Source organism: Vombatus ursinus, unplaced genomic scaffold (genome assembly GCF_900497805.2).
Source record: "Vombatus ursinus unplaced genomic scaffold, bare-nosed wombat genome assembly UNPS02009132.1, whole genome shotgun sequence".
In the NCBI taxonomy this organism is placed as follows: Eukaryota; Metazoa; Chordata; class Mammalia; order Diprotodontia; family Vombatidae; genus Vombatus; species Vombatus ursinus.
The window spans coordinates 3,131,794-3,159,477 of record NW_020948910.1 but is presented as its reverse complement, the minus strand read 5'-3'; the positions used below and the strand labels follow the sequence as shown (position 1 = coordinate 3,159,477).

Below are 27,684 nucleotides of genomic sequence, written 5' to 3'. Positions count from 1 at the left end.
GAACCATTCAGTATCCCAGCTGGAGTGTAAGTTGTGGGAATGTGCCTATCTGTACTGTTTTTCCTCACCCATACCCATGAAGTAATAATAATGATAATAATAATAATAATAATAATAGCTGAATTTATAAGATACTTTAAGGCTTCCAAAGCACTTTATATAATTATGGTAGTACTAAAATGTATATTGTACTTCTACATTTTGCAAAGTTCTTCCCATTATTTCATTTGATTCTCATGATAACCTTGGAAGGTAGGTGCTGTTTTTACCCACATTTTACATATGAGAAAACTGTGGCTCATGCATCTAACTAATTAATGTCTGAGATAGAATTTGAACTCAGATTCTCCTGAATCCAAAGTTAGCTTTTTGTCTTCTTTGGTCATCTTTGAAGCTTTTGTGCATATTCCTGAATATATACTTGTTTTTTTTTAAATACAATATTTCATGACTATTTTGAATAACTGCTTAAAATACTGTCAACGTGGGTCATATTTTTATTTTTTGTTTTCCCAATACCAGATGCATGTTACTTATTGGAAACATAGGGAGTCATGTGCGGTATTTAACTTTTTCTTGAAAAGAGTCAACTATTCAAACATATTCTTGGTACTTGCCACCTAACAGTTTTTCAAAAACAGTTTTTGTTTTTTGTTTTTGCCATTTCAGGTGATTTCAACAACATCCGCTTCTCTGCCTACCGTACGGGCTTTAAAATCCGAAGATTACAGAAAGCCTTATGCTGTAAGTCATTCTTCAAAAGTTCATCACTCTTGCTCATTGGCTTTTTTTTTTAATACTGGGCTAAATATCTAAAGAAGTGAATCCATAGGCTTAGTCTGATATTTACACCCCCCTGCATGTCCAGGTTTACTTATGTCTCTGCAGTTTGTATCATTGGCCTCATTGATTATGATGGGAATTGCTTATGAAACATGTCAGCATATGAAGTAGCTATACTTCTCATTCTCATTTGTTGAACAAGCAAGCCATAACACAGAGAAGCAATATAAAAACTTTCTTTGGATATTATGCTTCAGTAAAAGGATTCCATTAAAGAATAGGAGCATGGTGGGCCATTGCTTTTTTGGTACTTAGTAATCATTACAAAGTCTGAGGAACGGTGTAAAATTAGGACCATTTTACATTTTTGAACTAAATTGAGATACCCTTTTCATTGAACCACAGGCACTGAATAAAATCAGATAATAGAAACTTTAACAACCACTTCCATTGCCTGTAATAGAACTGATGGCTTAGAAAAGAGTGTTACATTGGAGTGAAGAGGGAGATGATGTTTGGAGTTGGGTTGTCTGGAAAGGACTCAGGGGGTAGAGGTTCTCCTCATCAAGAGGGCTTTATGGATGCAAAAGCAATGGGCTAGTCCTCAGGAGCACTAGCAGGTTGAGATAAGACAGGGGCTTTTATATCCAAGTTTTGGCACTTAGCTAGGGGTGGGGGTAGTTAACCACAGAGAAGGATGTCGGGAAAGGAGAAGCAGGTGTGTTGGGTACCTTACAAAACAGTTCAGAGATGTGGTCACAAAACAGGGAACTTGCAACATTCAAGGATATGGCCACAAACCATAGGGGTAAGTTAAAAAAACACAGAAAGTAACAAAGGTTTTCTTGTCAATAGGTAGAGCCCCCTGTTAATGGGCAGATTTAGATTTAGGCAAGGCTCTCATTGTTGCTAGGCAGAAGTCATCCACATAAGAAGTACTTCTTGAGACTTCTAAAAAAATTACTCTTACTAATACTTGGCCAGCACAGGATTTATTGTGGTAGTTATGTTATCCAAAACACAGATTCTCCTTCTGAAACACTTGTATTCCCTGGTGTTTAGCACAGTAACTAGCATATTGTAAGCACTCAATAAATGCTTGTTGATTATTCATTCGGTGTCTGACTAAATGTAAAGTGTATCATATTTACTCTATATTTCCAATTTTTGTCATCCTGTTTACAGAAAGATTTTGTAGGATCGGTCAGATAGGTTAATAGGAAACAATGTTTGGTTGTATGCTCAAGAGCAGTGCTTGAAGAACTCCCAGAGTGCTCCTGCTTGCTTCTTTCTACACATTATGGTTGCTGTAGATAAAAGCAATGTAAGGTAGTTTCTAAAAGTGGCCTTGGAAATAATATGATGAGCAGGAAAAAAATGATTCTTAGAATCTAAGAGAAATTAAAAACAGTAAGAAAGGAAGAATATTGCTAAAGAACTTGAGAGAAAAGCATAGAAGAGTTTGAAGGAAGCAATGTGAGAAAGCTTTGGGAAAATGTAAAAACTTAATTCTTATGTAGAAAGAAATGTTTTTAAAAATACAGACTAACAGAAAAATAAAGAATGAGATGATTATCCCTTCTACCACGTTTTCAATGACAAATAAAAGATAATTTTCAGGTTATGATAGTTGAGGAATTTGGATTATTCCTCTAGGCCCTGCTCGTATGGGCTGTGACTGAGCAAGGCCCATTGTGCTGATTGAATCACCTTCTCCACTCACTACCCTCCAGTTAGAAAAACGGACCAGCCGAGAAGTTACTGTGTAGGCAAAGGTCAGGAACTTAGTGTATGAAAACAAAATCAAGAATTGGGCAGACTTATGAAAAAGCTGGCTCTCCAGTGGCAGGAAGTGCTGTCTGAAGCACGTGCATTGTTAAAACTGGTAACCATAAGATCTCTGAAGAGGTCTAGCAATATTCTAGCTCTGGCTATTCTTACGAATTTGATGCAGGATGAGAGAAGTAGGGGTTCAAGCTAGATGAAAAAATGATTTCAGCTGGTCTCACTCTGATTTCGTGTGTTCGTGAGCCATATTCCCTCTAATTCCCTTCATTTGGACAGCTGCCATCAACATACCTCTTATATTAACTTTCTTGGAAGCTCCATGCCAGTGGGCAACAAAAACATCACAAACTCAAGAATTACTAGCATTTAAAAAGAAACCCTCATGCTTTTGTTAATGCTTAGGAATGTTGAGCAACAAGAGAAAAGGAAATGGATTGCTATGTTATATACAGAAGGAATCTTCAGGCTTTGTTCTTTGGGTTAGTATTGACAGCCACTTTTTTTCAAAAGGCTCAGCTGCCTGTCCAGCACACAGCTGGCAAGTTCGTAACAGTCTCCTAAGATTTTATGAGCTATAAAATGAGAACAAATGACTCAGCCACCAAGTCTGTTTTGGCAGCAACTGCTTCACATGGTCTAAATTCACAGTCCAAGTTTCCAGTGAGGCCTCAAAATGGATGGATATAAATATTAAAAGTCTATCTTTTTCTGTACTCTAATAACCATTCCTGACAGAGCTCATTCCTTCAAGTCACCTCTTTTAAAAATAAGATTTTTTTTAAATGCCTCTTGTCAGGGAAGTGAAGTGAATGCAATTTTACCAGCATATTTATTTTATTTTATTTTTTGCTTTTTTGGTGAGGCAGTCAGGTTTAAGTAACTTGCCCAGGGTCACATAGATAGTAAGTGTCAAGTGTCTGAGGCCGGATTTGAACTCAGGTCCTCCTGACTCCAAGGCCGGAGCTCTAGCCACTGCGCCACCTAGCTGCCCCCAACACATTTATTTTAGAAAAAAATATTGGGATGTGTTTGGCCTGTCTTTGAGAGCACACAAAGCTTTAAGTTTGTCATCCAGTTGCCCTCTTTTTCCCTTTCCCAATTATCCCCTTTATCTCTCTACATTCCAGCTTTGCCTTGGTCAAATAAACATTTATCCAGGTGAACTTCCAAGCTTTTGTGTTCATGTGGAATGTCATCTCCCTTTTTCTCCAAGAGCCCATATTCCATCCTTAAATTAAATCCTTATCCTTTTTTTTCTTAATCATCTTTATCATCTGTGTAGTATTTGATGCTATTAACTATCTGTCCTTCTGAGTTTACTTTCCATCCTCACTATTCACATCATAATAACCCTTTTCTGGTTTCCCTCCTACCTCTCTGATTGTTCCATCTCTGTCTTCTTTGTTGATTCTTTGTGTTCTTTCTGATCTCCCAAGAGTGGGTATTTCCCAAGGTTCTCTGTTCCTTTTCTCTCTCAACCTTCTATACTTTGGAAATCTATTGAATCTTGGATTCAACTATCACATCTATGCAAATGACTCTCAGAACTATATTTCACATTCTGACCTCTTTTCTGAGCTCTATATCCTCCCTTCCAACTGACTTCTTTTGAATATAGCACCTTATTTCCACTCATACAGCTAAGACTCTTAGGAAAGACACTTATATACTCTTTCCTGGGCTACTGCCATAGTCTCTCCTAACTAGTCTTTCTACTTCAAGTCTTATCTCATGCCAATCCAATCCTCCACACAGCTTACCAGTTGCTATTCTTATTTTTTTTATTGTTTTATTTTTAGCCAATTAAGGTTAAGTGACTTGCCCAGGGTCACACGATTAGTAAGTGCCAACTGTTTGGTCTGCAGCCGGATTTGAACTCAGGTCCTCCTGACTTCAGGGCCAGTGCTCTATCCACTGTGCCACCTAGCTGCCCCACTGATTGCTATTCTTAAAACAGAGGTCTGATCATAGTATTCTCCTATGCAGAATTATTCAGTGGCTTTCAGCCTGACATAATAGATATGCTAGATATAGACGTAACAACAAACCCTCTGTAGTCTTGATCCCCCTTCCTTTCTTGACTTCATTATTATTGAGCTGCTTCCACTGTAGACAAGCTGACCTACTGCTAGTTGTCCCCATGTACAAAATTCCTCCTTCTGCCTTACAGAAGAGGGTATCCTTCTGTCTGGAATGCACTTGCTTGTCATTTTTATCTCCCAGAATCTCCAGCTTCATTTAAAGCACTCAGATACCATCTCTTGAGGAGACATGGTAGAGTGAAGAGGGCACTGAATTTGGAGCCTGCAAGACTTGGAATCAAATCTTACCTCATACATTTACTTGTCTGTGACCCTGGTCAGGTCATTCATCCTTTCTGGGTCTCACTTTCCTCATCAATAAGACCAGACTCAACGGCCTCTTAGGACACTTCTATCTCTGAATCTTTAATTATATGATCCTACTTTTGGCCTGTCCAGGGTCCCCTGGAGCATTCTGCCCTTCCTGAAATTACTTTGTATATATTTATCTGTGTATATCTTGTATCTCCCAAGTAGAATATGATTTCTTTTAGAGAAGAGACTTTTGTTTTTGTCTTTATATCTCCAACTCCTAGCACAGACATTTAATAAATATTCATTTATTTGATGGGTGGATGGATGATCCACTGGCATCTCAAACTCAACATTTTATAAATGAAGTTGTTATTCTTCCATTACCCTGTTTCCTTCTGACTTCAATATTTCTCAGTTACATAATCATTTATTTCAATTGTTTAATATTTTGGTAATAACTTTGACTTTTCTCTTGTCCTCATCTCATATCCAGTCATTTACAGAACCCTAAAATTCTATCTCCCAGATCTTACCCCACCTCTGTCATATTGCCACCATTCTAACACTAACCCTCATTTTCACAATCCTGGATTGCCGTGATAGCTTTTCTTCTCTATCACCCAGTTCATCTTTCATACAACTGCAAGATTAATCTTTTTGCATAGGTCTTTTTATGTAACTTTTTCACTCAGAAGTCTTCAGTACCAGGCTATTGACCATTCAAACTCCTTTGTCTGGCATTCAATCCCCCTCCACAATCTGGCAGCACTTTCCCTCTCTGTAAGTTTACTGATCCATTCAAACTGGCCCCTGTCTTTTGAGGATGCCTTGGGCTTACCTCCTTGTGTACTTTCACTCATTCTGTTCTCTGTGCATCAGATGTCTTTCTTTTCCCCCTTTGTCTGTTGAATTTCTATACATTCTTTAAAGTCTGACTGAAAATCATAAACCCTTCCACAAAACCTTCTTTGATTCTTCCTAATCAGTAACAGCTGTTTCCCCACTCCTGTAACAAAAACTACTTTGTTTTACACCTCTTTGGTGCAGTTATGGATTATTTGTAGCATTTGAGTTGTGGTAGAATTATCTGTGCATGTCATATCCCCTACAAAGCTTATTTAATCACAAGTTCCTTAAGAGTAGAGACAGTGTTTCTTACCTAAACTTTTTGTATCCTACAACCTGGCTTAATACTTTATATACAATAGTTACTTAATAAATGCTTAGCAAATTGTATTGATAAAACAGTTAGAAACTTGTTTTCTCATAGAAGCTTCCCCAAGTCAAGCTCACTTTGCTCCAGTTATTGCACAAATCCCTTTGCTAATGACACTTATTTATAACTCCTAATTTTGTGCAGACTTTATATATAAATCAGATTTGTTAATATAATTTTATTGGAGGTTAATTAGGTATTCATTATAAGTTACCTTGGGGCCAGGATTATCTCTTGTTTAATGTATAAATCTCCAAAACACCTAGAATGGTGCCCCAGGATACACTTAAAGTGCTGATGATGTGGAATCTTGAGTTGACCAAATGCTTTCTAAATATGCTTCCAGAATTTCTTCATTAAAGTTTGAAGATGTAGTGGCTTCTTATATTTGGTTGCTTAACTACAGACTGACTATACTATTTTTAAACACTTCAGTTCAGTTCAGCCTGCTTTATTTCTGCAACTACTATATGCCAGACATTGTGCTTCATGTTGGGGATACAGTGAGAAAAATAAGAGAGTGTCTAATAATACCTTGTACTTATATAGCCTTATAAGGTTTGCAAAGTGCTAGGCATTTATTATCTCACTGGATAATGTGCTCAAGGAGCCTCTGTACTATTGAAAGATAAAATATGTACACAAATAAGTACAAGATACTTCAACAATTGAATTTAAGGTAAATTCACTGCAAGGATATACTACAGCTGGAAAAGTCTCTTACACAAGATAGCACTTGAACCAAGTCTTAAACTGATCTATGGGTTTCTGAAGGCAGAGGTGAGAAGCGAGAGTGTTTCAGGCAGAGGGGACAGCCTGAGAAAAGGCACACAGGTGGAATATATTGCATGTCAAATATAGGGTGGGATAATAGGTAGCTTAGCTTGGCTGAAACATAGGGGCTAATGTGCAATCAGTAGCGAGAGTCTGGAGAGAGATGATTAAGGGCAGTAAAGGCCAAACAGAGGAAGTTGTATTATTTTCTCTTGGCAATAGGACCATAAATCTAGAGTTAGAAAGCACCTCAGACACCAACTGTTACAACTCCCTCATTTTATACATGAGGAAACTGAGGCAAACAGAGGTCAAATGATTTGCTCAGGATCATTTAGGTGGTAAGTTAAGCCAGGATTTTGACCCTGGCCTTGACACTCTCTCCATATTATTAACATTTTGTTTGAGTAGGGATAATGGTGCAGTCAGACTTGCACAAAATCCCTTTGGCAGCCAAAGGTGGAGGAAGGGTATTCCAGTGTTCATGAAAATCTGAATAGGTTGGTAGCCATCTAAGTAGGCAGATCTGAGAGATAATATGGAGGTAGAATTGACCAGACTTTGCAAGAAATGAAGAGTTGATTATAACTATGTGTTCAATGGTTAGAGACAAACTTTCTTTTGATTCTTTTGATTAAATGTCTACTATGTACGAAGCATTATATCCCACCAACTATATACAAGTACAAAAGTGATAGTTCCCTGCTCTTACATTTTAATAGGAGACAATATATGTAGGACAGTAGTGCCCAGGGAATTAAGTTTTGGTCTGATAAACTGAGCAGTCGTTAATGGCTCCTGGCTCACATGTGCTTTCCAGAAGCAATGGTAGTAATGATTTAATTGTGTCCATAGCAGGAAATGCAGTTGGGGGGAAGGGGTGGTCTAGCATAATGTCAAGGAAGAAAAATGGCAGTGAAACATGCTTGGGTGCCTAGAACTGACCAAATATGGTGAATCCCTACCACTCAGCATAGCACAGTGCCAAATCTAAGTGGCCTTAGATTTCTTCATCTTAGATAAGAGAAATAGATTTTTCATGAAAATAAAAGGTTGATGATAAATTCAACCAGCAGGATAGTGCTCCTTATGAGTCTTCCCAAACTTTTGCTATGGGGACTTCTCCTTCTGCTTTCTCTTCCCTTAGACAGAAACTGCACTGGTTTGCTACCACCTTGTATCTTCTGAAATTCCAGTGATTAGTGATACAAGCTTATAGAAGCTAATGTCCTAGACCTTTGAAGCTTACCAGTTTAATACTCCACTACGCATATGCAGATTGAAAAAAATATATATCAATTTTAAGGAAGTTGGTGAGAGAAACTGATTCTTCTGTTTGTCATTTTTGTCTCTGAAAAAGAAATCATGTTTTTCAATGTTTCAAATGTGGTCAGTTTCTAAAGGTCTCTAAATGTGATTTACTTCAGAAAAACTTATACCTGCTTAGGCACTAAGGCAAAGAAAGTGTCAAAGTGAATCACTGGAAATTGAAATCATCCTGGACTCTTAGATGTGGCAAATTTACTGAAGCTGAGAAGTCCTTTTCTGGAAGAAATGCAAACATGACCTGATCCAGGAAACTTAGAACTTGCTGGCACTGGATAAAGCTTTGGGCCATATAGTCAGAATGTACTTTACTCTTAAAAGTAACTCTATGTCATTGGATTAATTAACTTAATGAACTTAAGAATTCAAATGACTTCTAGCATTTTGTCTGTTTTTATATGGATGGTCTTTAATAATTATGGGGACATGTCATGGATATCATTTCTTTAAATAGAGCACCTTGAATAGCACAGTGGATAGAGTGCCAGCCTTGGAGTCAGGAAGACTTGGTTTCAAATCCAAGACTTATTAGCTATGTGAGTCTGGGCAAGTCACTTAGCCCTGTTTGCCTCAGTTTCCTTATCTGTAAAATGAACTCTGGAAGAAGATGGCAAACCCCTCCAGTATCTTTGCCAAGGAAACCCCACATGGGGTCACAAAAAGTCAGACACAACTGACCAAAAAAAAGATTTCTTTAACTGTTTATCTGCATGTACTGCTGTACAGAGGCAAAGTCCCTGCCTTTTAGAAGCTTCAATTAAAGACAGGTTATGCTAATAGGAATAGAAATTAAGGATAATGCAGACTCCTGCATTCCTCTGATTAAACACATTTCAATTTTCTCAGACATCATTGCTAACACATTGGATCATTAGAATCTATCAGCCTCAGTTTCCCCACAGATAAATTGTACATCTCTGGGAAGTACTATATGGAGTCATTAATTGGCTACAGAGTGCTCAGTGGTTATCTTATTAAACTTTCTTTTTTAAAAAAAGTTGTATCTTCTGAATGTTTTATGATCAATTAAAGGTGCTCTCATTCTTATGTGAGCAGTATAAATATTTTTGTACTACCAGTGTGAAAAGTGAGATTCAAAGCAATCAAATTCCATACCCCCTACTCTTTAGTGGAAGAGCCAGGACTCAGTCTTTGTGAAGTTCAGTAGTCTTTCAACAATACCATACTTTCTGCTCCTGAAGTAAAGGAAATCACTAAAACAAGTCTTAGCAAAAAAAAAAAAAAAAAAAAAAAAAAAGGAGTGTGCTAGGCAAGCATAAAACACAAATTTGGGAGGGTTAGTACTTTGTTTTAATCAATGTTCCTTGCATCTAATTTGAGTCAATTTCTGTCTCTCCTTTTCCTTCTGATTAGTGGATCTGTTAGAATTGGAGACAACAAATGACATTTTACACCACCATAAACTAAGACAGAATGATAAATTCCTCTACGTCCCTGATGTCATCAAGTATCTGACGAAGACTTATGATGTGCTGGAACAGTCACATAAGGACCTGGTCAATGTTCCACTCTGTGTAGATATGTGCCTAAATTGGTTGCTCAACGTCTATGATGCGTAAGTTGACATGTCTTTGCAATCTGTTCAAATGAGCTATGTTGATAAAAGAAAGTTAAAAATATTTGATTTTTTAAAAAAAATGTGTTTAGAATTAAATCTTTTTTGAATGTCTGAACTATTTTCCTCACTAGGATTATTGAAATTCCACTTGAATTGCATTTAAAAATTAGCATTTGGAAGAGTAAATTTGTCTTTGTCATTTATTTTAGGTGTTGTAATGGTGACATGTATCTGAGTAATGGCTTTGATAATGAATCCAGCCATTAGAAGCATTCATATCTTTACCAGGGATTTAATGTAGCTGCTACTGGTTACCATTAAAATCTTCTTTCTAGGTCACAGTAACACTCATCTATAGATATTTTTATTCATTTTTAAAATTAAGACAATGCATTAGTTAAACAATCAATACCAAAAAATCTTGCTCTGGGCTGACATTTTTGACACATTAGGAATTATTCATTTTTCTGGTAGGGGGGTTAAAGTATGAAATTAAAATTAAATTAAAGATGAAATTGGATTCTTTTGGCTGTTACTTTTCCTCTCAAGCCCCCCAAAATTCCTTCTGTTGATTAGCTGTATGCTTATCAATCTTTTTTCCCCCTTAATTCTCTGAGACAGCTAGATAATTGAGAAATACTCGAGTTTAGAAAATAAAATTTAGATACAATAGTATGTCAAGAAAGTAAGAGTGGTGATGCCCCTTGTTCTGCCTGCAATTGAACTGAAAACTGTCATTTTAAAGAAAAGGTCTAGTTTCTAGAGAAACATATCTGAGTTGAATTCATAATAATCCGGTAAATAAACAGTAGGTGTTATCTTAAAATGCTTTTGGTCACTGATGTGCTTATAGAAAGTTGCATTATCAGTTACCATTATGAATAATAAATTTGCTCTTTTTCCACCAAATACCTTTGAATCATTTTAAAATTTAGTTTCAATTTCTCTTATATAATTTGGATTCTCTTGGTGTTGACAAAGGTACTTTTAGTGTCCTCTTGAAACTATTTTCCCTTTGCTTTGAAAGCTCAAATATTTTTTGAAACAAAAATCTATGCTTTTGAGTTTCAAATCTCAATAGATTAGGTACTTTGGCAGTCTCCATGAGTATCATGTTTATGTAGCTGGGAGAGAAAGAATCATTACTTTGGTATCTGTGGCTCTTAATACCTATAGGGAATGGAGAAGAGGCAGAGCACAAGAGTGTACGTGCTTTGTTCTCTGGAAATTACACTTTGTGCTTCTCTTCTTACAAGCGTATGCTTGGGGAAAGTCTTATTCAGATATTGTTTTATATCCACAAATGTTAATTTTTCAATAATCAGCCCATTAGCCAGGGCAGAAAGGATTTATATGACTGTCCTATTATCTTAAGAACCTGAGAAAAGTATAATGAACCTATCCAGTCTAATATTCTATCCCCCTGATCCTGTACCAAAGGAGTATTTTGAGATATCATAAGTTTACTTTTGACAGCAGCCTTCCATGACTTCTTAATACCCCTTCCTTTGAAAAAAAAAACCCCAATATATTATGAATCTATATAATATTTTATGAAACTTATCTAAGCATGTCTCCACCTCTGTGGGCCTCATTCTCTTCCTCTTTATAATGAGAGTATTAAGATTAAATGATCTCCGAGGTTTCTTCTGCTGGGATAGTAACGTTGGAAACCTTTCTAGAACTTATTTGTATTTTGATATGGTATCACCTTTCAACATAATTTGTTTCATACATTTAAAATATGGATCATATAATTTTAGACATTAAAAGAAACCAGTCTCTTCAGGTGGGGAAATCAAATCTCAAAATGAGTAAATAAATCATTTTGACTATTACAAATACCCAAATTAACGACAAAGAACATATGAAGGAAAATGCTATCTGCATCCAGAGAAAGAATTGATAAATTGAACTATGTATAGAATCTGTACATATAAATTTTAAAAAATGAGATGGCATATGCAAAGTGCTTTCCAAACCCTAAAGCACCACAGAAATGCTATTTCTCAAAAACCAAAGACACGTAAGTTAGAGGCAGAGTTGGATCTAGTCTCTAGTTTGTTAGCCCTCATCTCCATTCATTGCTATTTTACCCTGATATCATTCTACCTTTATTAACCTCTATATGAAGAAGTTCCTTTGATATATTTTCAAGCCTTGAAGGATGCCTCTGAATTCTATTATTCTGAATAATGTTGAACTAATCCATGAATAATATATCTAATGAATAGCCCATTTTCTCATTAAATTTCTATCATAAGCCTGTCTTCTCTAACTGAAAGTTGCTTTTTGTTTTTAAAATATATCCTTTGCAGAATAATCAACTGAAATTAGAACTGTTTAAATCATTATTTAAGTGCTAGTCTGAAAAATTCAACTTATTATTTTAACATGTAATCTTTACAACCTAAGGAAGATATAGTTTTAATTTTAGGAAATACATACTTCTCAAATTATTTAAAACTAATGGATAATTGTAAAAAAAGATATTTAAACTAATAAATACATGTAAAGTTATCTAGGTAGTCAACAGAAAGAATTTAAAATATTGCATTTTGATACTTCCTTAACCATGTTTTCTATATCTCTTAAAATCACTGTAATGCTTAGAATAATCTCAAGCACGCAGTAAACTTTTGACAAGTGTTTGTTGGTTAAATCAGTTAAGATTTCCATGTCTGTTGGGTAGTATTGGGGAGCTTTCTCCTTCTTTGGCAACATATTAAACCAAAATCTTTAGGAAATGCTCAACAATGATTTTTAGATTCTTTCTTGAAAAGTCATCAGTTGGTCACAGTTCATTCCCTCAAGTTTTGTTTTGAAAATTTTCCTGCTTGAATACCTTGCTGCTGATGCTGTCACATTCTCCTCATTGATAGTTTTCCTGGAGGAGAAGTGAGAATCAATACTTTAAAGAAGAGTTCAGACAGCATTAATAGTAATACAATTAATAATACCCAACTTTTGGCAGCAAGTTGGAAACAAATATTTCAGTATTGTCCCAGCACTTAGAGTATTTGGCTTATACTTCAAAATCAGGTACAGATTGTAATTGCATGATTTTGGCTGATAGTAATCAGATTTCAATGCTAGAAGCACAACAGTTGCTCAGTCGTTTTGATTTGTAGTGACTTCAGGTTTGAAAGCTTTTTAGCCCATTTTCATAGATGCTTTAGGAAACTTTCTTAGACCTTTTCATTTCATAAATTCCCAAACAGATTTATTTTAGATGCATAGCTCTATTTCTTCACAAATATCTATTCAAGACATTAAGAGTGAGGACTAATGTCTCACTGAATTCAGCTTAACAAGCATTAATCTTTTGCTGTGTGCAGAACATGGCAGCTCTAGAGACTATGAAGTCAGCCAGTGTTACTCACCTCCCTCTCCTGTCGCCTCCATTGGACACCTGTCACTCTAGGATCAATTAGAAAATCCTCTCTTTGGCAAAAGCCCTTCAGAACCTGGCCCCTTTTTCCGTTCCAGATTTCTCTGCGTCTGTCCAGGATCCCATCACCTCAGTTTTAAAAACAAATGTTGAAAATTGTTTTTACATGTAATTGGGGAAAAATAAAATACTAAACATTTTTTAAAAGAAAATCATAAGAAGCAGCAAGGTGGTGCAGTGGATAGAGCACCGGCCCTGGAGTCAGGAGGACCTGAGTTCAAATCTGGCCTCAGACACATAACACTAACTGTGTGACCCTGGGCAAGTCACTTAACCCCATTGCCTAGCCAAAAAAAAAAAAAAGAGAGAAAGAGAAAAAAAAAGAAAACCATAAAGTAGTAGAAAAGACAAAAAAACCCCAAACTCCCCCTCCAACACTCTTCCTAGCATATTCTATAATTCAGTGGCACTGGTTTACTTCCTGTTCCTCATAAAAGACACTCTTTCCTGACCATTTCCACTGGCTATCTTCCATGTTGTAGGACTCTGCCTCCTTCTCTCTGCCTCCTGGCTTTCCTGGCTTCTTTTCAGTCTCAACTAACATCCCATCTTCTACTTGGTACCTTGAACCTCTATATGTATAGAGTCACTTGCATGCTGTCTCCCATGTGTCTCTATACTATGATTTCTTCAGAGCAGGGACTAGTTTTTGCCTTTCTTTGTAACCTCAGCATTCAGCCCATTGTGGCTGTGTTGCACACTCTTTGTGCACTGACTGATATAAAGATGATTAAGACAGAGTCCCAGCCCTCATAGAAATGAGTCTTATTTGTACAAGTGCCTTAGACATAGTAAGTGATTACTAAGTGATGTTGAAGGTAAATGATTTTGTGTCTACCATACTGCTATGCAAGGAGTGGTCACTCAACATTGGTTGAATGAAAAAGCTCATGTCAGTATACGTAAATTTGAAAGAAAAGAATCGTATTTTGTACTAATAGTGAATATAAATTCTCATGTATTGCGTTTGATTTGCCAGTTAGAATACTTAAAATTTAAGGCATTGGAAAAAATGCATATTACATCTTCAAACAACTTATGTAATTAAATTGCCTTTTTGTTCAGATAACATGTTTAACATAATTTATTAGAGAGAGGAATAAATGCTATTTCTAAAAATTATCTCAATTAAGACATAGATGAAAATGTTATCATATCCCACTATTTAAGTGTATTTGGAATGGTGTGTCATCTGCATGGTGTGAAACCATTTCTCACTGTGGATTAAGAAATGCTTTTTGTATCCAAATTTTGACAGATATCCCCTAGAAATTCCATACCTGATTATCCAACATCTAGATTATATTGCAATAGTAGCCTGAATAGATGCATTGGCAACAATAAAAAGTGAAGTCATTATGTGCTTTAAGTGTTTAGAAGGCTTTTGACCTTTCTTTGGGTAATTCCTTCCCTGGTCATTGTCTTTAAAACTGAACTCAGTAAGTAATAAATAATTAACCAATAAGTAATTAGCCTTTTCTGGGCATTTTAAGTGACATTATTGACAGTCTACAAAGGAGCTTCTTTGACACTCTAAATATTACAAGGATCTGTAATTTCCTTGTGGTGATGTACTTTTCATCCACCAATATATCTCAGTACACCTTTATACATTGTTAGATGGTCTTTGAGAATTGCTGTGAGCAGACCTTGGTAATGACTTTCATCCTGCACACAACCTGGGGTTCAACTCCAAATTTAATTAGGCCAGGTATATCTGCCTGCTGATGACAAATATATCATCACCCTTAGTGATGCTTTGATAGGGCCTGCTTTGGGACTTATTTTTCACAAATCTACAGTCACCTCTTCACCACCATGAGCCACTGGTGTAGGGTCTTAGTACTGGGTCTTTTCAACATGTGAACAACTGTCAGAACTTTCCCTGACACTTTCATAAAAGATAAATTCCTTTAACTTTTCTCATTTGAATGTTTATATTCCTGAGTCCATAAACATTTAAGTATTTTAGCTTAAGGGGAAAGACAAATGAAAATTTGTTTCTATTTCATTCTTCCTGCCTAATTCTACGTAATGTGGTTTGTGTGTTCTTGTGGACTTGGTGAACAAATCACATTGCCAAAATCTAACATGAAGGCACACATTTAATTCCAGCTTTCAGGGGTTACGATGAAATATAAAGAATCTGTAGAAATGAGTAAAAGGATTTATCCTTATTACTAGTTTTTACAAATAATTATTTTTCAAGAAAATGGATGCTTAGAGAAAAACGGGTCTGCTGTTCACTGATTTATTTATATCTAGCATATTGTAAATCTTATGATTTTAGGGGCCGGACTGGAAAAATCAGAGTACAATCCCTGAAGATTGGATTAATGACTCTCTCCAAAGGTGCCATTGAGGACAAATACAGCTGTGAGTAAGATCTTGTCCTATGTAAATTTAAGTAGTTTTTCTCTTAGAAGGCAGTCTTTTATTGCTATCGTGGCCAATTATTTTCTAAGAGTGAAAATTTGGGAGAGAAAGGGTATAAAATATCATTAAAAAAAAGAAGTAAATGTACCTTAAGTATGATCATTTTGGGATTCATGTATGTATTTCAAACATTCTAAGTTCATTTGATTTTGTGTTTTGGGTTTAGAGGAAGGTGGTTGCTTTCTTGGATAGCTTGACAGCCAGGAGGGGCAGTGAAATGGGATTGGGAATTTGTGTGAAATGAAAAACTGATAGCAGGATCAAAAGGTCAGGTACCCTTGATAGAAAGAGTGAACTAAGCAATTCAGAAAAAAAAAAAGCTTTCCACAAGGCTTTTGTTTTGTGGAGCATTTGTTGCAAGTAAAAATTGTTTTCAGGAGCAGAATCACAAAGAGCTATCATTACTGAAGCCACAGAATACAAGTTATTATGTATGTAAGTGGGAAAAACAAATAATAAGATAAATGTCATCACTTCATGCCCAAACTATATCAATAACCTGTTAGTCAATCTGCTGGCCCTCCTGCTCAGTAAATTCCTGTGTCCCCCTATTGTCTTCAGAATCAAATAGAATGGCCTCTGTTTGGCAATCATAGCCCTTGGTAACCTGACCCTTCCTACCTTTCTAGTCTTCTTAAATTTTACCCTCCTCCACCCACATTCCCAAGTATTCTACAGTACAGTGACACTGGATTCTTTGTTTTTCTTTACATAAGATACTCCCAACTCCCAGGCATTTCCACTGGCTATCTCCCAAGCTTGAAATGTTTTCCCTCCTCCATTCTGTTTCTTCCTTCAAGCTGCAGCTAACACCTCACCTTCTTCAGGAAAATTTTCCTAATTCCTCTGAATTCTAGGGCCTCCTTCTCTCTTTTGAGTATTTCCAGTGATGCGGTCTAGAGGTTAGGGGTCCTAGAATCTCAAAATCATGACACCTGGGTCCTGCTCAAAAGAATTCGACCCAAGCCTTCTTGCAGCCAAAAACAAGGTTTATTGAAGATTCACCATATTAGCTAGACTCTTAAGGAATCTGAGCATCTAAGGGCTATTGGCTAGATTCTAAGAATCAGAGCATCTTAAGGAAGACAAGATGGACTTTATATACAGAAAGATTGTGGGAGGGATCTAGGAGTGGCCAAGTAGTCCATGAGGTAATAGAATTACCAAGGGTGGGAAGTGGCCTGGGGCCATAGGGAGGCAAAACAATGGAGGGGAGATTGGGTGTAGCCACAATGAAAGGCCAGTTGATGGGATTATAGCCTCAGGGGAATGCCAGAGATTTGGCCACGTGGGAAAGTCCCGGGTTTTTCCTTTCTGGGGCCCAGATCCCAACCCCATCATCCAGTATTTCCTTTATCTGGTTTGTTTGTACATAGTTGTTTACATGTAGTTTCTCCCATTAGACCATGAGCTCCTTGAAAGCAAGCACTGTCTTTTGCCCTTCTTTGTATCCACAGAGTTGAGCACAAAGCCTAGCACCTAGGAGGTGCTTAATTGATGTCTATTCCCTGCTCCTCTAATCTCTGTCATTCAGAGTCATTCCTTGCCAGGGTGAAAATCCTTTTTTCATACTCTGCAGCCTGTCTGCCCCATATACCTCAGCACCTGCCTCTTTTCAAGTCCTGAGGCTTCTTTTCCTGCCTTTTTCACTGTGCCCTCTAGCACCCCTTTTCTGTTTTTAAAAAGTAACCAAAACAAAATTCCATTTCATCCTTTCCTCCTTCATGTATTTCAATCAATTTAAAGCATTATTTGAATGCCTTCATCATGCCAGGCACTGTGCTGAAACCTTGGGTTTTTTGTTTTTGTTTTTGTTTTTTGTTTTCCTGAATACTCTATCTCCCTCACCACCCTCTCCAAGACAGCCTCACATTCTCCTTTCACATTCTCCTGAATGCCAGGCAGACATATCACCATTCTTGCTCTCCACTGCTCCTTCCAGATCCCTGTTCTGCCACATCATTCACCAGCCCCTCTTCTTTAGAAGTTTTTTTTATGGCATCTCATATAATCAGCCTGTATCAGTCCTCATAGCTGCTTTCTTCCAACTCTCACATCAGCCTACCACGTTTCTCAATGACTTTTCAATGACTTACCATTTTTCTCTGGGTTCATATCCTGCTTTGGATACTGGTTGCATGATTATAAATAAGTCATTTAACCTCCCTGATCCTCAATTTTCCCATCAGCAACCAGATACAATAATGCCTGTAGTACTTATCTCAAAAGTTGTTGTGATGCTCAAATTGGAAAGAGCAAACTTTGCAGGGCCATATACATATCAGCTATTGTTATAGCATGAAATGAAGTCTACTGAGTTTGACATTTTATTCCCTACTCATTACAGCTTCTGTCTACCTGTCTAGCCATATTTCCCATGCACTTTGCTCCAGCCATACTATAGAACTAGTTGTTTCTCCAGTTTATCCTTCCCTCTCTCACTTCCCTTCGTTTGTGTAGTCAGCCCTTCTAATTATAATGCCCTCCAACCATATCTCTGTGTGTTAAAATTCTTCTTTCAATATCTAGTTTAGATGCCCCTTCATCTGCAAATCCTTCCCTGATTCCCAGCAGATGAAACTGATTTCTCTTTTCTCAAATTTCTACTCTAAATTTTTTGTCTGTATTTTTTTCTTTGTCCTTATAACATTTAATTTCATATTATACTTCTTTGTGTGTTGTGTCTTATGCCCTCTATTAAATTATAAGGTCCTTGAGGGGGCAGTGATGATGTTTTTAATCTTTGTACAGGGTTATGCTAATATTTAATCTTTAGGTTAATTTAATTTTTTATTTAATATTTATTTAAAAACATTTGTTAAATATTGAACAACTAGCTTTCCAGGGTGGAAATGTACACACAACACATTTTTTAAAAGTTTAATCTGCATTACTACCATTTTCTCCATCCCTTCCTTCCATCTCTTCCTTAAGTCTAAATAATTGACAAAACATTAAATCAAGCCCTGATTTGTAGCGTTTGCCCCTTACCAAGGTTTAAGATGCTCACACTGAAAATTTGCAGTTTGAATTGGCTCCGATGCTCTACTTTGTATGTCTAGTGCCTAACAAGTCACCTTGAATATAATAAACACTTTCTTCTTTTTGAACTGCACTGATTTGAACTGAAAATATGGCTGTTCCAAAGGGGAACATATGAAATGTAGAAGCTCTCATTTGTGATAAATTCAGTTGCACTCCTTGGTAAAGATATGCAAATTATTTTTGAATGCTTATTGTGTGCCAAGCACTTATGAAGGAATCAGCTTCGGACTTTCAAATTCTGTGATTCTTTGGGTCCAAATATTGGTATGGCGTCCTATTTCTTTTTTGTTTTTTAGGAAGTGGGATTTTTTTTTTTTACTTTGAACAGATGAAACCTAAAGTGGTGAATCACATGTGTTTTTTTTTATGTTTTATTTTCTTCTAAGATCCGTTGGAAGTTTTGGATGTTATTTGACTTTATCATGTAGATATAGATACTATGACACTTTTTTTTTTCCAATAAGGTCTCTTTTGTTAGCATTAATATTCAAGTCATCCTGCTTTTTAAATTCAATGACAGAGCTTCAATTCAGTCAGGGTCAATTGATATAACCTTGGCACTGATTTCTCTAGGGTCCAATTCCATTGTCTTCACCTCTTATGAAACCTCCGTTGGATTTCTTAACTCGAGCCTCTTTATATCATTCATAAAAACCTGATTATGGAGGTTTTGCCTTTTACAAAAATCTGATGAATTATCTACATATGTTCTGTGCATCAAAAGTGATGTAACTAACTACAAATGACATATGTATCCTAAGCCACACCCAGGGCTGATATTAATGATTATGAATTGTATGAACTATTATGAAACAATAGATCAGCATGTTTATGGAAAATATACCATCTTCTTTCCTTGCAATATATGAATGTTTTATCCATTTCCCATTTTGTTTAGTCAGCCTTTCTAATTATAATGCCCAACCCCCCCCCCCCCCCAATCTTCATAGTATCTTTCTGTTCTTTTTGTGTCAGCTTGTTTCATTTACAAAAGGGAAGATGAAACCTACTGTATAAATATTTGGAAATAGAAGGGTTTTTTTTTTACATCTTTTTTACTTTATCCATTTTTTTCAAGTGACATCATATTTATAAGGTACTTAGTACGGGGCCTGGAACATAGTTAACACTATATTTATTCTCTTTCTTAGAATGTAAATATTTTAGTCAAAATTTAAACATTTCATAAAACTTTGTTTTTTTTCTCTTTTAAAAATCACTGTTACTATACAAAGTTGACTACAGTAATATAGAAGTATTTTCTCATGAACTCTTTGAAAATTAAATATTTTTTCTTTTGCTTTTTTACAAACCAATTATACATCATGGAAAATAGTGTGGAAATAATAATGAAAATAATTTATAATAATAAGGTCACATTTGTCAAATGCTCTAAACTTTGCAAAGTGTTTTCATGTGTTATCTGATTTGATCTTCCTAATAGCACTCAGTTAGGTAGGAGCTGTTATTATCCTTATTTTACATATGAGGAAACTGAACTTGAAAGAAATTAAGTGAATTCTCCAGGGTCATACACCTAGTAAGTATCTGGAGCAGGATTGGTACTTTCTACTCCCAGTGTAGCCTTCTGTCCATTGTACCACTAAGCTGTTTATTCTGTATTCCTCGCTCCTTTTTCCCTGATGCATCGTCCATATTTAACCCCAAATTGAATAGGTATCCAGGGTTTCTGATTGTTTAGCAGAGTTCCCCAACCAGTTAATCTCAATGTATGCTTTTTTGAACACTCTCAATTGGATCCATGGAAGTTGATGCCTTCATTAATTTTGACCTTCTACACAAGATGAATGTTTCTCTTCAGAAGAAAGTTTCCCCTAATGTAAACATATTTTTAGATTCCTAAAAGGGGAAAAAAAATAACAGTGAGTTAAAGTAAAACTTGCAACCTCATCTTCCAGTGTTTCCCCAAATTACCAATAATCAACCAAATACAAAAATTCCTTACTTGTTTTTCAGTGTTTGTCAATGTGAGTACTGTTGTCTGCCCATGCGTCTCACAGCCCCTTCATAACTTAATAAACGGTCTTCAAGGGTTGCTGTGATTGAAGAATTCACTTCCCTTTAGTCAATCTGGTGCTGACCTTCTCTGAACTAAGCCTTGTCTTCAGAATATAAAAAAATGTAGTGTATTCCTAGATCCATATTCAAGGACTTTCAAGGCCTAGAAGTAGTAACAGCATTTGTTTTCTGCTGAGATTCCTTCTAAGGAACTGAGGTCACTTCCATTCCTTGTGGAACAGGACTTTATTCAAGACCCTACTTATATTAATTGAAATGTATCAAAACGCTTAGAAAAATTAGGAAGATAAGAGAATTTTTTTTTTTGTTTTCTGCTTTATAAGAATTTTCTTTTCCCAATGGCATGGCAAAATGTTGTCTCTTTTATCAACATGGACTAATTCTCAGTTCTGGGAAAGTCAGATCTAATTGATAATTGGTATTTTGTAATAGTATGGTACATTTATATGGTAACAAAGTTTGATCTTCAATAGCAAACTCATTCTTTTTTTTTTGGTGGGGGGTGAGAATTGCTTTGTAGGCCTAAGTTCCTAGTAACATAAATATTGAAAGGGATCAGTGTTTTCATCAGTGTAGATCTTCCCTACAAAATGCAGAGTGCAGTCCCTCCTCACCTACCCATCCATACAACTCTTATCCATCTCTTCCCAATATTTTTGGCACAGATAGTATATCTAAAGCTTTGGGAAGCCTTCTTCTCTTCTTTTATCTTTGTAAGGACAGCAGTGGAATGCATGGGCTATACACTGGTTCTCCCCAGTTCATGACCACTTGACATCTTTTTCAATCAGATATTTCCCTGGTAATATTCCTTGCTTCAGTTCTCCTTCAAAGTTCTTGATTTTATGTTGTAGCTTGTTCACACCATGAAACTCTCCAGTAAACTCTGTGATACTCTTAATTTTTCACTGACTATTTCATGACTCCACTAGTTGAATACTGCTATTAAAAAGATGGGTCTTTTTTTGTTTGAGAAGTAATGACATAAAATATTTACAAAACAGTATCAGTATCAAAATGATATGGAAAGCATTTTTTATTATAGTGGTCTTTAAATAAAAAAGTGTTCTAATAAAATATATTTGAACAAATGATGATGAAAATTAAATTTATCTTAATTGAATTTCCTTTCCCTGTGTATCCTTATAATTAAAGCCATATTTTATTGTAATTACTGTGTCAATATCCCTGTACTTGGCTCAGTTACTTTGCGAGTAGAATTTTGACAATATTAGATCCATCATTAGCATGCTTTTCATCAAGGCTGATACATGTTAGACTGGTATTCGGATGTAAAACAAAATAAGATTTCTCCTAGCACTATTTGGGGGTATCTTAATATTATATAAGTAAATGGACACTATCATTCTGTCCACTAAAGCTTCATATGGAGAACATTTATATTTGTGTTCTTCCTATGTTTAGAGATTTGTTTCTAGAAATAATTTGTTTCCTTCATTAAATGAAATTTTTTTGAAATTCCTTCACACTCAGTAAACTAATTTGTTTGACTGATTTTGCTTTACTTATTGGAAATTTTTACATCTGAAATGTTGCATTATAGTGAAAAGAAATTGTTCTGCCAAAAACCAGAAAGAAGAGGGCTCATTAATTGTTGTTGAGCCAAGATAATTAAAAAGCTGTTAGCTTATGATTTTTCTTTCTATGATTAGAAAGGACTTAGAATTAAGGATTTACACAAATTGGTAGCAATTTGTCTTTGAGATCTGTACAAATGTATTTCCTTCAATAGGAAGAATGATAGTAGTTCCTAAAACAGTGCAAGACCAGAAGAGCTTAGAAAGTTAAATCAGGAAGCAAAAATGTTTAATTATAGTTCTTATAGGGTTTATAGTAAAGTACATGTGGTGTGTTTCCAAGTGATGTGTTTGGCATCTGGAATAAAAACAGGTCTGTCAAAATTTAAATGTTTACTGTTCAGAATATCTCTCTCTGACAGGCTGCAGAAGAAAATTTGTTTTGACACACTGTCTTTGAATAGGAAGGTAAACCCATATTGAGTTCATAAAACTAGGTCACAGACTCATAATGTGTCACTTTGAAAGAATTTTTTTTATTTAGTGATAAGCTTGTAATTATGATTGGCATACAGAGTCTGATTTTCTGCAAATTAGGTGCAGTTTAGCCAATTAGCTGATGGTCAGATACCTTTCAATATTTATGGACTATGCTTTATTGAAGGACTTTAGAGCTTATGAGTTGACTTCCCTATGAGTTATTCTTATGAGTTGTTCTTTCCCCTTTGAAATGTTTTGGTTTCTAGAGTTGAACTATGACAATAAAGTACAGTAAATTTTTCTATTTTCATATGTTTGTGTATGTATATTTACACATATCATATATGTAATTTCTGTGTTCCAGATCTCTTTAAGGTGGTAGCAGGGCCTACAGAGATGTGTGACCAAAGGCAGCTTGGCCTTTTGCTTCATGATATCATCCAGATCCCTCGGCAACTTGGGGAAGTGGCAGCTTTCGGTGGTAGCAATATTGAACCTAGCGTTCGAAGCTGCTTCCAGCAGGTAAAAACAACAACTAAAGGAACGTCTTCATACTGAAACATTTCTGTTGCTTATCTATCCCCTCCAGCTGTGGTTCCAGCTCATTTCTTCACTCACCAAACTTCTAGAGAGATTAGTCTTCACTCATTGCCTATATTTCCTCATCACCCACTTCCCAACTCCTTCTGTTCTGGCTTCTTCCCCATAGAACTGAAACTGATGTGCAGTTCCCCATTCTGGGTTCTATTCCCAAGGTTTCACTCTTAACACAGTATGCTCTTCTTTAGTGGATGAATATGTTGGACTCATAGGGATGTTTTGAGAATAACAATGGTCTGCTCAAATGTAACATGCCCTGAGCTTTTCAAAACAAAAACATTTTATAAATAAAAAGTAGAATCACCATAAAGTATCATTTTGTCTTGATATGTATTTATTTCAAAAAGCCTTCTAAATAAAAAAGATCATATCTCATAGAGCTATGAGAGACCCTAGAGGTTATCTAGTCCAAACTCCTCAGGACACTGAGACCCATAGAAGTAAAATGAATTTGTCCCACGGTCTCGCAATGGATATATAGAGAGCCAAGAAATCATAGAGCTAGTAAGTAGTACAACTAGGATTTGAACCCAGATCCAGTGCTGTGGTGACTTAAGAATACTATTATGAAACTTAATCCTGCAAAAACATAGCCCAAAATTAAGAGAGCCCTTTCTGTTATATGTGGTACTTATCATGGATAATTAGTATGTTTAAATGTTAGTGCTACTATTGTACATATATTAGTGTCCAAACAGTACATACAAGGCCAAGATTTTACCAAAGGATATAAAAATGTATGACTTATTCACCTGGAGGTGCGGGTGGCAGTAGCGGGGATTTTGCATAGACTTTCTCTTAGGGCTGAAAAATACTATAGTTTAATGACAACCCTGGTTCAAAAAAAAATTTTTTTTTTTATGGCAACGGACTTATTTCCTTTAAGAAAGAAAAAAATTGCAAATTCGCAAATACTTGCAGTTTCCATCTTTACAAATTGTGCAAGTATAATTTGTTTTCACACACAGGAACATTAGATTGCTTTCAGTAACAAGAGAATAAATTAATCAAAATTTAATCTGGCACATTTGCAGATTATTTTGTATTGGAGGCAGAGACCTGGCAAGTTTTATAGAATTTGTCATTTTGTCCTCTAGAAGTTTTTATAAAATAAATTCACAGAAGCAGAATTTTGTGCATCCTCCAGTCCAACCTCATACTGGCTTTGAGCATTTGATGAAATAAAGAGCAAGAATACTTTAGTTTAGAAAACATATAAATTTCAAGTTTCATTTGAAAAGAATATAGCCAAATCTAACTTAAATATTGACCTCCAAAATTTGTTGATAATGTTGGATATTTTGGTCATTTTAATAGATATTTAATGATCTTTGAAAGATGTGTATGGATCAAGAGACTATGAAAAGCAAAAATCAGTCAGTTAATAAGCATTTATTAAGCTCTTGTTATATAATAGGCATTGTGCTAAGTGCTGAGGATACAAAGAAAGGTAGTAGACATTTTTTAGCCTTGATAGTAGGGGAGGTGGAAATGACAAGCAAATCCATATGTACAAACAAGCTCAATACAGGATAAATCCAAAATAATTTAAAGAGGGAAGGCAGTACAATTAAGAGGAATTAGGAAAGGTTTCCTGTACAAGGTGAGATTTAAACTGAGACATTGGGAAAGCCATGGAGTCTAGAAAGCAGAGACTAGAAATTAGAGCATTCCAAGGGTAGGGAGTTAAGAAGGAAAGGGGCAGCCAGAGAAAGTGCCTTGGTGGATAGATAGAGTGTTTTTCTTAGAATAGCAAGGAAGCCAACGTCACTGTGTCAAAGAGTATATGAGGTTGTGGGAGGTGGGTGTGAGAAGGGAGGAAATGTGTAAGAAGACTTCAAAACTGGAGGTTGGGGATAGGTTATAAAGACTTTGAATGCCAAACAGAATTTTTTATTTGATCCTGACATAATACAAAGCCACTGGAGCTTCTTGAATACTGGGGTTGGACCAGTGCTTTAGTCATAATTTTTGGTACTTTTGAAAGGTATTAAAAATTAATCCTAGATGATATATATTTTCTTCTTATTCTATGTGACTGTTTCTACTCTGACTAGTTACAGAAATGTAAAATTTTAGCAGAAGAAAAAAACCTTAGTGATCATGAAACCCAGCCCTCCTATCTCACCCATCAGGAAATTGAGATTAAGAAAAATTAAGTGATTTTGTCCAGGGTCACTAAGCTTCCCTTTGTTATCAGCCTCAAGATCTGCAAAATTCCAAGGAAGACCTGTGCAATTGTGATGATTTTATATAAATGTTAAATGTTTATCTCAGCTTCCATTCAAATTTTTTATTTAAAAAAACCTTTTTTTTTAAACAGAGTCACAATAAGCCAGAGATAAGTGTAAACGATTTTATAGAATGGATGCGTTTGGAGCCACAGTCCATGGTATGGCTGCCACTTTTACATCGTGTAGCATCCTCAGAGACTGCAAAACATCAGGCAAAGTGCAACATCTGTAAAGAATATCCCATCGTTGGGTTCAGGTAAGAGAAGCTTTATGGTCAAATTTTGGGTTTCATCCATGGCGTGCCCCTTCCTTATTGTGATGGCACTTGCCCTTCTATCTCATTGGCACCCGTTCCTTAGTCATCCTCAGACTTAGAAGTTCTAAGTATTTCTGCAGAACTGCTGTGTTGTGGTATCAGTTTGCGTTCCATGACCTTTCCACAGGTTACAAAAGCATTCATGCATGATTCCTCCATGACTGAAAGGAAAATAAAATTAACAGAACAACAACAACCACCTTTGCTGGGATTCGGTAGGCTGTCAGAATACAGGGAAGCTGAAGTACTTCTAAGACCTTTAGGCTTATTCCCAGAGAACAAGAAGTAACTTATAAATGCAAACTGAGAAGTACTAAAATTATACTTAGCTTCTCTTTAATCTTTCCTTTAAAGCAATGAATGACCCTGTTACTTAATTTCTTGTCTTGTACGCTGTTAAACAGTATCATTAAATGTAGACAGTGTACCAAGAATCATTTTTTTCTGACCATCTCCCACTGTCATGCCCCCCAAAGCTGGGAGTGTCCTGGAGCCAGCCTTAACTAGGGAGTGCTGATTGCTAAGTTTTCAGTATGAATATTTATACCTCATAAATTGGCAGTTTAAGACCATGACTTGATTTATTGTTTTGTTGACTGTCTAGCCTTAAAAAAGTATTAATAATGTAAACTTACCTTAAAAGTATGCATGCATATGTATTTCCCCCCAAGAGCTAGGTAATTAAACATTTACCAGTATACACCCTGTATTGCTCCGTACACGTTCTTTGAGTTTAGCCGTAGTGCAGCAGAGGGGCAGGGAATGAAGTCATCACCAGAAGGGAGATTTCAGGACTATTGTTGTTTAATCTTTTCTTCAGTCATGTCTGATTCTCTGTGACCCCATTTGGACTTATCTTGGCAAAGATACTAGTCCAGTTTGACAAGCCCTTCCCCAGCTCATTTTAAAGATGAGAAATTGAGGCAGATGGGGTTAAGTGACTTGCTCAGGGTTGCACAGCTAGTAAGTGTCAGGGGCTAAATTTGAACTCGTGTCCTCCTGATTCCTGGTCTGGCAATCTCTCACTGAACCACCCAGCTGCCCTAATAACTATAAGCTGTTAATAATAATAATAGTTATTATTATACAACATTAAATATAATAGTGTTTTATTATCTTATTATACATTTTCACATTGTGTTAATATTATATTAATAATGTTATAGAATAATAATTGGCATTTATGTAGAACTTTAATGTTTGAAAAGTATTTTACATCATCTTGTTTGAGCCTCCCAACACCCTTGCCTAAAGCAAATTTATCTTCATTTGTCCTTGATTTGACCCTGGTACATATTGCTTGCTGCAGTGACCTTTTCACAAGTCTCCTTGCAAGATAAACATTCATCAAAGATGTCATTGTCCAGAGAGATTATTCTAAGAAGTTTATTCAGGTTTTTCCGCAAGACATTCGAGGAAGTTAACAGTAAACATTTGCAAATTTAATTTGGAAATATAAAAATTGCAATCTCAGAATTTTTAATAGTGCCACTCAGAATTTCATGCACACATTTTCAAGCACCCAGGTTAGTAATCAGAAACAACACACATATTTATAGGTATATAAAATAAATACAAATATATGTAAGTTTTCCTTTCAGGTAACCAATCTGTGTCTGTTCCAAATAGGATTACTGTAGGGTTTCCCAATTGCTTTCTCTGATCCTTTTCTAAAATACTAGTTAATGGACCAGTATTACTCTCATTCAGCTTTGTTTCTATTTTTCTGGTGTTTATCTTGT

The 27,684-nt window shown here is 35.9% G+C and overlaps 1 protein-coding gene across 10 annotated transcripts in view; it reads left to right on the top strand.

Annotated features, from left to right (window-relative positions):
* UTRN (utrophin) overlaps positions 1–27,684 on the top strand; it is a 620,052-nt gene that overhangs the window by 522,464 nt on the left and 69,904 nt on the right. For all 10 annotated transcript variants that reach the window (XM_027850670.1, XM_027850661.1, XM_027850663.1 and 7 more), the window contains 5 exons: positions 670–744; positions 9,598–9,799; positions 15,544–15,629; positions 23,157–23,314; positions 25,716–25,882. In XM_027850670.1, the coding sequence (XP_027706471.1) occupies positions 670–744; positions 9,598–9,799; positions 15,544–15,629; positions 23,157–23,314; positions 25,716–25,882 (688 nt within the window). The remainder of the gene's footprint in view (positions 1–669; positions 745–9,597; positions 9,800–15,543; positions 15,630–23,156; positions 23,315–25,715; positions 25,883–27,684) is intronic.